This window comes from Rhipicephalus sanguineus, chromosome 5 (genome assembly GCF_013339695.2).
Source record: "Rhipicephalus sanguineus isolate Rsan-2018 chromosome 5, BIME_Rsan_1.4, whole genome shotgun sequence".
NCBI classification, from domain to species: Eukaryota; Metazoa; Arthropoda; class Arachnida; order Ixodida; family Ixodidae; genus Rhipicephalus; species Rhipicephalus sanguineus.
This window is the reverse complement of record NC_051180.1, coordinates 81889359-81900718: the sequence shown is the minus strand read 5'-3', so window position 1 is coordinate 81900718 and position 11360 is coordinate 81889359. Positions and strand designations below refer to the sequence as shown.

The 11360-nt window shown below is 43.5% G+C and overlaps 1 protein-coding gene across 2 annotated transcripts in view; it reads left to right on the top strand.

Moving 5' to 3' along the window:
- Nucleotides 1-11360, top strand: part of LOC119393875 (alpha-mannosidase 2x) — a 66558-nt gene that overhangs the window by 28303 nt on the left and 26895 nt on the right. For both annotated transcript variants that reach the window (XM_049416402.1, XM_037661058.2), the window contains exons 8-14: nt 298-484; nt 923-1100; nt 2401-2603; nt 3104-3289; nt 4694-4808; nt 5408-5481; nt 5580-5742. In XM_049416402.1, coding sequence (XP_049272359.1) covers nt 298-484; nt 923-1100; nt 2401-2603; nt 3104-3289; nt 4694-4808; nt 5408-5481; nt 5580-5742 — 1106 coding nt within the window. The remainder of the gene's footprint in view (nt 1-297; nt 485-922; nt 1101-2400; nt 2604-3103; nt 3290-4693; nt 4809-5407; nt 5482-5579; nt 5743-11360) is intronic.

The following is an 11360-nucleotide window of genomic DNA, read 5'->3' as shown; positions in this document are numbered from 1 at the left end:
TTAACTAATGAGTTGCGGTTTTTACTGTTAGCTTTAGAACTGTTATTTCCCTTTTTTTTAGTCACCATGTTTACAGTTATGCATTATTCTTGCATTTTTCTCATGTGCACCACACCATCTAGCGCCCTTCGTGTCACGGTGTTAGTTATACAGTTGAGTGGAGCTTGTGCATACAGCCTCGCCACCTCCCTGTGTTTTTCATTCATCTGCATTAGCGTCAAATAGCATGCGACCTGTACGACAGTGGCGTAACACTTACCCCGTTGCAATCCTTTTCTTCCTCTATCATGGCTGCAGATCAGAATAAGACAACAGACATCCTGTGTCACATGATGCCGTTCTACAGCTACGATGTCCCACATACGTGTGGACCTGACCCCAAGATCTGCTGCCAGTTTGACTTCAAGCGGCTTCCGGGCAACAAGATCAACTGTCCTTGGAAAGTGCCTCCGGTGGCTATCACTGACCACAACGTAGCCGATCGGTAAGCTCCCTCTGTGCTCCTTTTTCTTGCCTACTGGATGTATGTACTGTCTTTTCGCTGTGTCTGTCACCCTCCGTACGATGAGAACATAATTTCAACTGCGTAGGAGGTGGCAACCACAGCAGAGGAGCATCCTAGTGGTGCCCACCGTGACCGATTTGGGTCTATGTCATTACGCCGCTAAGGTCAAAGTTGTAGGTTTGATCACAGCCATAGTGGTTACTGTTGTGACATAGGACTTTGACCCTTTGACAACCTGAAAGCTTGTGAGCAACCTCATGGTGAAAATTGGCTGTTGTGAGTTTCATGTCCAAATCCTCCTTCAGAAGGCATGCGTTTAATGATGAAACAAGTAACTGTAGGTAGTGGAAGTATTTCAGACTTGTTTTCTTGAGCAGATGTGGTGGATGGTCATTTCATTCATGCTCTCTCCCACAGGGCCATGCTGCTTCTGGACCAGTACCGCAAGAAATCTCTACTTTTCCGTACGCACGTCGTGCTGGTGCCGCTCGGAGATGACTTCAGATACGACAAACCTTCGGAATGGGACAACCAGTTCAACAACTACCAGAAGCTCTTTGACTACATCAATGCCAATGAACGTCTGCACGCTGAGGTATTGGCCATTTGCTGCTTTGAGCAATCAGGTGTTTCATTTAATGTTAGATAACAGCAGGAATGGAGGGGAAGCTAGGGACTGCACTAAAGGTTGATGGAATGAAGATTGTTAAGGATGACCTCGTGATGTGAAAAAGTGGCAATATGGATTAGATATTCAAAGTTAGTGAGAGATGTTCCGCTTGAGATGAGGGACTGTAAGTGGGGCAGATCACATGTTTTCTGCAAATTAATTCATAAGGGTTCTCAGTTTTTTTCCAGTGAATGGTACCTTAACGAAACTGACTCAGGAAAGATTGTATGACAAGAGCATAATTGTTTATTTGTTACTATATGCATATGTGTAGGTATATCCGTTTACTACATGGGAAAAAAAGGCTCCCTTTGATAATCTCTGCTTTAAAGAGATTCAGAAAGTGGTGAAACCGTTATGAGGTAAATTAGCAGGCATACTATGGGGCCGATTGATACAGGATGGCCACCACGTAATCAAAGACTGCATGGAGAGGCATGTGCCATGCAGTGAAGTTAAATATAGGCTGGTAGGAGGTTTCCCGGTCACCTTTTGATGTAGATTTGTGCTCGGGATTACACACCGATGACATGCTATGTATTCAGCTTAACGTAAAGTGTGAATAGACACGGACAGAGCAAGAAAACAGCGCACTATACACATACCCTTGAGCGCTCTATGCTTGGGTCATGCAGCACACTGGTTGAGTTTAACTAATAGGATGTCTTCGAATCAGTCGTATGCATTAGATACAGGTGACAAAGATGCAGCATGTCATTTCAATTTCTCTCATCCTACTTTCATTATTTTTTTATGTTTTTTTAATGTATCAAGGCAACCTTGCACATTTTTGCTGTTGTGGCTATGTTGTTCATTATGGAATGTTTTCAGCGTGCACACTGAAAACCTTCCATAATGAATTGTCCTACATTGTCCAGCTTGTATTGCCAGATTTTACAGTCAGTGATGCTAGTTTATTATGTAGTTTAATTAAAGTACAAAGTACTGTGTAAACTTACCGTATTTACTTGAATCTAGGCCGGCCCCGATTCTAAGCTGACCCCCGAAATTTGCAAGGCCAGAAAAAAAAAACCTTAATCATTGTACTCGAATCTAAGCCGACCTCCCCACTTTCGAACATCCTTTTTTCGGAAAAAACATTGTCTTAGATTCGAATAAATACGGTATATAAAGTAGAGCCCTCTGTGTCATGAAAAGATAGCTACAATCGTAGACGGCCTCGGTCATGCTCCCAGGGTAATGGCATTGTTTGGGGTATTAACAGGTCCAGTTCGGCACCCTCGAAGACTACTTCACCGCACTACGTGCCGAAAGCAGTGTGGACAGCAGCAACATGCCAATAGGTTTTCCATCACTGAGTGGAGATTTCTTCACCTACGCCGACCGTGACGACAACTACTGGAGCGGGTACTACACATCTCGGCCCTTCTACAAGAACATGGACCGAACCGTGGAGGCGCACCTTAGGTGAGCCGCTGAGCATTCCCCATGATTTTGTGCAAAGTCGAATGCATTCGTGGAGCAGCTTACGTAAAAGAGTACTATGTACAAAACCTTGCTTCCTGTCATTCGTAGTGTCGTGTTGCTTATATAAAGCTTTATATACTATCATGGCGCAGTTTATTTGTACAACACATATTTGTAGATTTCTTATTTTTTCAGGTGTTATACTGTGGAACGTAAATATAATGGCAAACTAAATGAGCATAAGCAGGTTCCAATGCAAATGAGATTTTTATGCACTATAATAAAATGAAAGAAAGCCAAATGAACGAGCTTGAATTACTACAAATCACAAGTAAACAAACATTGTTTATGCTTGTTATTGAGTCAGTGTGCCCTGCATGTACATACTTTGCGTAGACTGTGTTGTCAGGCAAGCTTATTTTTGCTGAATATCACCATGTAAAGCAGCAATTGGATGCATGCTCAAGATTTTCCCGTATTTTGTTTGCCTCTTTCTGCAGGGGTGCTGAGATCATGTTCTCTCTCGTATGGGCACGCATGGGTTACATTTCCAATGACTACATGCCGCTAGTTAACAGCATGATGAACGGCCTGGTCAATGCTCGCCAGAACCTAGGCCTGTTTCAGCACCACGACGGCATCACTGGCACCGCCAAGACCCCTGTCGTTGTCGACTATGGAGTCAGGTGGGGCTCGGTCACTCCCTTTCGTGCTGGTTATTGGAGTTACAAAATTCATATGAGTTTACTCATTTTAAAAAATGTAGTTTTCTGTATTGTGGGAGCGACGACACATTGACATGCAGTTACGACTCAACTAAAAAACTGCGGCAGGGTTGCCAGATGCTACTGAGCTAACAGGCAAGTGATCATCATAAGAGAAGCCCAGAAAAAGTGGAAATTTAATTAATTTTTCAATTCTTGAAAATGTTTTTACTTATAATAAAAAAAACGTCACTCAAATACGAAGGGGAGTTGAAAAAACCACTTTAATTATTTTGTACTGCTAAAATATGTGCAACTGTGTAGTAAAGTACATATTTAGTACTTTTAACGTTGTCTCCAGGGTAGTCTCCATTCGGTTGAATGCACTTTTGGCAGAGCATGATTAACTTCACTTGTTGATTCCCCCAACATATGTTTGACTTCAACACTCAACTACTCAAAGTCATTGACAAACGCACTATTATTGAAGGACAAAAGTGCTATTGGTGAACGTGATGATCACTATAAGGTAACCATATTTGCTGGAAAAATGCAAATAAGCCCCCAAGACGCAACAAGCGACTGGAAAATTTTACAAGCGACTCAGCAAAAAAAGAAGCCCAAATCCGCTTATTATAAGTGGAACTGGCAACTTTTAATTGTGGCGACTGCATTTCATCTTTGGTGTCATCATAGGCAGTAAACAAAAGGTTGCCAACATCATGAACTGCAGCCACGGCATGCATAGCAGCTGCAGCATGCGAATTTAACATACTTCATGCAATATACTTACGTCTGATCATTTTATCTGCTTTGCCATATAGTAGTCAGAACTTTGTCAGGTGTGTATTTGTGTGTGAGGAATGACAGAGAATCATAAATATTCTGAACTATATTGAAGGATAAGTCAAAGTACCAAGCATTACAGCAAGGTCTCAAAAGGATAAGCAAGTGGTCTGTAATTGTGTCACAAAAGCTATGTTGGCAGAAAGCAATGATGATTGGCCAATTGTGGCAGGAGGAAATGGTGTCAGCCCATGGAGGAGTGCGAAGTGTTGATTAACATAAAAAAGCAGTTAAGTGATTGTTGACTGACAGGAGGTAATATAACAAACTATTCAGAAACAAGCATGCTATGTATATAAAAAAAACAGTGTAAAATATAAAAAAAAACAATGAAGATGATGGGTGGCTGGAAATTTCTGGGTGTTTTGTTGTTTGTTTTTCTTTATGATCTACAAGTGCATAACTTTTAGTTCATAAGCAGCATTTGGCCTTTTAGATTCTGTGGGCTCAGTATGCATGCAAATTGTTTTCTATCAATTTATCTATACATCTATCTATTACCTTATTTTCTTTATGCATCCATACCCCTTTTCTTCTTAGGTTGTTCAAATCCCTGCAAAACCTGAGGGAGATTATCACCAAGGGTGCACTGTATATGCTTCTCAATGCACCTTCGCAAGGTGGTATTGACGATGACCTCTTTGTTCTCCAGATGGTAAGAAGTGTGTCCCTATGCCTTGAACGTTTGAAGAGTATTGTGGAAGTTGAGCATGAGTGTTGGGTTCGATGCCTGGCCACACCACAGTGGTTGCATTCTGATAGGAACCAAATGCCAAAGCGCTCCTGTATTGTGATCTGGGTGCACATTAAAGAGCACCGTAGGGTTGAACTTAACGCAGAGCTCCCCCACTACAGCGTCTCACATTGCTCATGTCTTACTTCATTGTTCAGCGCCATGATTTCATTTTATTCTGATTAGCTAACATTTGCTTGAAAATGGGCATATAAGTAAGTTGATTAGAACTATGCAGGCTCACGCCCAATCTGTTCATTTCATCTTCTTAATTCTCTCTTTATTTCTTGTTGTGCCACCATGCATCCCCTATTCGTTTATCGAAAAACAAGATGATAACGCTTTACAATGCAACATGCCCTGAACATGTCCAATTATATTTACAGGTCACATCCTGTGCTATTCATCTTGTATTCTTGTTTCTTTTTTCCTTCACCTGCAAAGCTTTCTTGTAATTATGAGAGTCACTCGAAACACTGAAGTGAAACATGCCATAACATGCCTGTTCTGCTTTGCTCTAGGACGACGTTCGGGACACTCACGACGGTATGCCGCACAAGCAGCTACTGTCGTTTACTAGGGAAGGGCGAATTAGGTAAGGTGGAAAGTCCGGTGCGTTTTTGCATTATACCGCAATACCCCCGGATCTTCACCCTTTCTCAAGGTGCCATCTTACGTACGTTTACGTCGCAGGTACGTCGTATTTTATAACTCCCTGACCGTGCCAAGAAACGAAATAGTCAGCCTACAGGTGTCCACTGCGTCCATCGTGGTGATCGACGCCAATGGAAGCGTCGTTCCGAGCCAGTTGTCTCCTGTTTGGAACAAAGAGGAGCTCATCAGAGGCACATTTGAGGTGAGCAGCATGGCTGAACCCGTTAGTGGTTACTGATAGTGGCATGGGGCATCATGCTTGCGAGTTTTAAACATGGTGATACTACATGCTGTTTCCAGCTGCTCATCTTGTGTTAACATGGCAGGTAATATTGCAGCCACCTACTGTGCGCATATATGTATAAATTTCATTAGTAAGCTCACATGTATACATTTACAGCGACAGCTGTTATGAGATCACAACAACAGCCGATTTTGTTGGTGTAGTTGTCTGCTGCCAGTGTCCGTAACCGCTATCGCGCGAAATGAGGAAAAAATACTTGGAGGACGCTTGAGCTTCGCCTTCGAGAGTAGAACGTTATAACGTATTCGGGCCCCTTGCGCGTCGCCTTCTCAATTGTTAGCCTAGCTAGCCTAGATGACTGTGCGCGTAACATTGGCCGTTTCAAAGTATCCTACAATGCCTACTGCAAGTACAATTGCGCAGGGCCCACTATGCCATAATTCTCCCTTTTCCGAATGAGCGAAGGGCCCACTATGCATCCGTAAGGCAACATGCGAACCTGCGCAGCTGCTCACTTTGTTGATGCTTTTGCTGATGATTATGATTCAACGTCTCTGCACTTTGTAGTGGGTGGGCCTTTTAAACAACTGCTTGTTGTGCAATTCATATGTCTTGACGCCTGGCGTGATTCTACGCTTCTGCCACAGTATTACATGTCTTAAGGAGACTCCTCCCACTACATAAGGAAAGGAGGCGGCTTTTAAGGGCTCGTTTTTCATTGTTAAACACAATATTAAAGAGAACTAACAGACAATAATGCCAAAGAAAGTATAGGGGATGTTATTTGTAGTAATTAGGATATAAATGTGAAGAAAGTAAAGTGGACGGAAAGATAACCTGCCGCCGGCAGGGACCGAACCTGCGACCTTCGAATAACGCGTCCGATGCTCTATCACTGAGCTACAGCGGCGGTCATCCTCCCGTCTACTTTATGAAGTATATATGTGCATTTAAACTTGGGTGTGTTAGTTAGCACTGATCGCAGCCATGGCACTACATGACATTCATATACTGGTGGTTTTTTTTCCAAAGCAGTTTCAAGAAATGGCGTGGCTTTGTGTTAGAACACCTGTTTGCCACGCAGGTGGCCTGGGTTCGATTCTCACTCGAACCCAAAGTTTTTGTTATTTATTTTATTTCCATCTTTCTCAGTTTTTTGGTCCCAGACAAGATGATGATTCTTCGTTCACAACCAATGATGCCGACGCTGGAATTTCTGCAAAATGAGCTCTTTAACGCTATCGCGTTAAAATATTCAGGATCAAGCAGGGTTCGAACCAGGCCTTCTGCGTGGTGGTCAAGTATTCAACCAGAGCCACACTGGTGCTTGAAACTTCTTCGCAAGAATTCACGTTAACAGATGTAATATAGCAGGGTAGAAGAGTAAAATAGCAACCAGGCGTCACACGACGCGAATCGCTTAACAAGTGAGTCGTTTAATGCTTCCAACTCATTACAAAGGGCTCAGCCATAATTCTTCGTCATCAGCCACAGCATCAACAAAGTGCACATAACGCCTTACAGATGCTTAGCGGGTACCTCGCTTCTCCGCAGAATTATGAATACACTCAAACCTCATTATAACAAAGTCGCATCTGCCACGAAAATAACTTCGTTATATCAGAAAATTCGTTATAAACGTTTATTTGTAACACTGTAGCTATTACAAGACTATTCTTCATTTACTTCGTTATAACCGATAATTCGTTATATCAGTGTTCGTTATAACAAGGTTTGAGTGTAATTGCATAGTGGGTGCTTCTCTACTTCGCAAGAATTATGATGATTTATGGCGTAATGGGTACCTTGGAAGTGAACAGCCGCCCATTTTTTTTAACCTGAACGCGCGAGTGTCAACAGAGTCTATAAGCGCCGTATAGCGGAGCACAGCGGCGAAAGAACGAAAATATGCGTACGATGAGCGGTCCTGTGCAGCTGTCTTCTGCCTGGCTGTTCCGAGAACTGGACACCACCCCCGCTTCTTTTGAGCACCGTTATCGTCATTCTTTTTTATTTTCTGAATGCTGCGATCAAGTCATAAAAAGAGTCAAGTGGCTGCGTGTGAGATGGATGGCATCTGATATAGACCCACTGATTATATGTGCCTATCGGCATTGTTTTTTTCTTCCTGTGGTTCACGCAGCACTTTCCTGAGGCAACAAAGATATTGGCCACAGAAGCCAAAAACAGGACAAAAAAGCAGGCAGGGTTTGTTCCACTTCGTATAACAGCCTGGCAGACGAAAGCTACATCGGACTGTCCACTGCACACATGCACGCATTGTCCATTTCGTCGCTGCGCTCCGTTATACGGTGCTTATCGGTTCAGTGGTCGACACTCGCATCTTCAGGTTAAAAAAAACTCCAGGCCTGCGCTGAAACCGCAGCACTGTCACAGCGAAAGCTGGAAGAGCGGTGTTTATAGAGCGCGTTGTAAGCTCTCTTGGGGTTAATAATACAAGTACACTAGCAAGGTACCCACTACGCCATAAATCATAATTTTTGTGAAGTTGGGAAGCACCTACTAAGCCATTATTCGTCATTCTGCGGAGAAGTGGGGCACATCTGTAAGGCATTATGTGCACTTTGTTGACGCGACGACTGATGACAATGAAGAATTATGGCTCAACCCTTTGTAATGGGTTGGAAGCTTTAAACGGCCCACCAGTTATGTAATTTGCATTGGGTGACAACCGGTCGCTATTTCCCTCTCCCGCCATGCTGTATAACATACGTTGATGTGGGAGAGGGGGGCGAAGAACTTTACTGAGATTCCGAGGAAATGGATCGTGCGCTTATGGGCTTCCTTGGCAACCAATACAGTGCACTTGCAAGGAACCCACTACGCTATGAATCATTGTAATTTTTGTGAAGCGGAGAAGCAGCCACTATGCAATGTTTCTTCATTCTACGGAGAGCCGTGGTACCTGCTAAATGCATGTAAGGCATTATGCGCACTTTGTTGATGCTGTGCCTGATGACGACGAAGAATTATGGCGGAGCCCTTTGTAAAGGGTTGGAAGCATTCAACAACCTACTCGTTGCGCAATTCGCATTGTGTGACGTCTGGTTACAGCATTCGCGCTGTGCGACGCTTGGTGCTTATTTTACTCTTCTACCACGCTATATTGCATATGTTAATGTGGTTCCTTCCCGACATGAAGCCTGTATAGGACCTTTTTGCAAAGCAGTTTCAAGCACCGGCATGGCTCAGTGGTTGAATACTGGGCTCCCACGCAGAGGGCCCAGGTTCGAACCTCGTTCCATCCTGGAATTTTTTTCTTATTTAGTTTTTTTTTTCTTACTTCGAGTGATAGTGGTTACGGACACCGGCAGCGGACAACTACGGCTCCGAAAACGACCGTTGAAATGATCTCGTAACAGCTTTTGCTGTAAAAAATGGGCAGCTGTACTTGTATTAGACGCCTCAAGAGAGTTTACAACAGGCTCTAGAAAGGCCGCTCTTCCATCTTTTGCTGTGACTGTGCTGCGTGTTCCGCACCGGCCTGTCGTTTTTTTCTTTATAGACCTTTCAGGCGAAACTTAACCATGGGCCTATTCAATTCTACACTGAACGGTGACAACGGTGTGTGACCATATGCTTCCTACACTCGCTTACGGTAGTCCAAAAGTGCATTTTTCGATGCCTGAATATAAAGGAAAGGTATATATGTGCCTTGTGTGTGTGCCCCTTTCGTCCTTGTCTCTTAGCGATGTTTCATCACCATGCTTCCAAACCAACTAGCCCACCGACAAGCACTAACATATATATCATTTGTTATGCTAAAGATGCCTTCTTCATTGTATGCGTGTCTAACACCTAACCAGAAACTCGAATGTTGTTGTCCCTGACATGCAGGATTCATAAATACAAAAATTATATAACAATTCCTTCAGTGTATGAATGATACCTTTTTTTTAATGTCTTATAGACCTTATGCAAAATTGCTGCCATCTGTCGGAGGTTTGATGAAGCTACCCATTCGGTGCCATGTTGGAGGCTTGTGGCCGAATCGTATTGCTGTCGCTGCTATAACTTCTTGCTTGTATCTGCTTTGATAGTGGGCGATCGTGGCATAAAAACTTCAGATGAATGTGTAAGGGCCTGTACACGTTACCGGCATTTCCTCGTTATTACGTTGACGGTTATTACGTGTAAAAGAACTGCCTCACAGCGAGAAGAAGGTACAAGTTTGACACCACGAGTCACATGTAGGCCTGCTGTAGTTGAGAATGAAACTTTGCGCTAGGTTACAAATTTGGTCTGTCTCTTTTCAGTGTAGCGAATAGAGCGTTGTTAGCTGTCTGAATATCATGCGTGTAGCATGGAATGGATGGGAAGAAGCATTAACGCGCGACACAGCTAGTCACACCGATGGCGGTAAGAAAGTGCTGTAGACTCAATTCAAGGCGTATTTTATAAGGGACAGCCTATGTCGAGCTGATGTATTCTGCATCTAATTTTAAATGAAATGCGTTGTCCTCGTTTTTATTTCTTAAATAAAAATATATCGTAGCTGTCGTCACCAACGTATGTTATGTATAGAATTACTGCATGATTAAAATGTAAGAGATTCGCGCATCTCACACACGTGAAAAGTGAACATGAAAAGTGTTGTGTCTCCAAGGAGTAGATGCCAATCAGCTGGTGTTTTACTGAATATCCTTCCGACATGTGTTCCTATATAACACGGTACGCCAAGAATATTCACGTGCACATCGTCGCTTTCGGGGCCTACTGGTGTTTTACAATGTCAACCCGTAGCGGCAAGGCAGTTTCGCATCGCCGACTGAATGCCTGCGAAACCACCATCGGTAGCGCACCTACGGTCGAATGCAGCACATTTCCTGGAATAGCAATTTTTTTTTACTTTCACAAGAAAAGTGCCACGCACTTGGAGCACCTGTTAACATTTTTTAGCACACAGGTGGACACAGGACTTTTCCAAAGGGTGATCAGCTTTTGGGAGAAACTGATGTGCTCTTCTTGGGGTATAAATTAAACAAAAAAATAAGTAAGGGGTGGGGGGCGGTCAGGATATCCGGGCCACCCCTCTGAATCTGGCAGTGATACCACATGAAATGCTTGAAAAATACGCATAGTGAAGCAATATGCGCGCCAAGCATCCCACCAAACGCTACCTTGTTAAACTCCACAGTCGAAAACAAACTAAAAACAACACGCTCCAGCACAATCGGTCCGTTCGCTGACAATCAATGACGCACACGAGCTACTTGTCTAACGTAATTGTTATGGCAATGCAATAAACAAAGTAATGTCAGCAGCAGCGCAGGCATGCACGAGTAGCCGCGATGCAGCTTTGAAGCTCGTACACGAAGCGGGTTTGTCTGTGCCTGTAAGAACAGGGCGCGAAAACTCTCGTTCCGGCATGACATGAAAGAGTGTTCTCTGATGAGTGCGGATGCTGTCACATACCGCATATATTAAAAACGGCGAACGTAAACACGGCGTTAGTCGTAAGCAGTAGCCGGAGCAACGAAACGATCTGCTGATTTTCGTCGGCCGTGAGGAAATCTAATAGTAACATGAAGGTTAGTTTGCTGCAAACCTCTTTT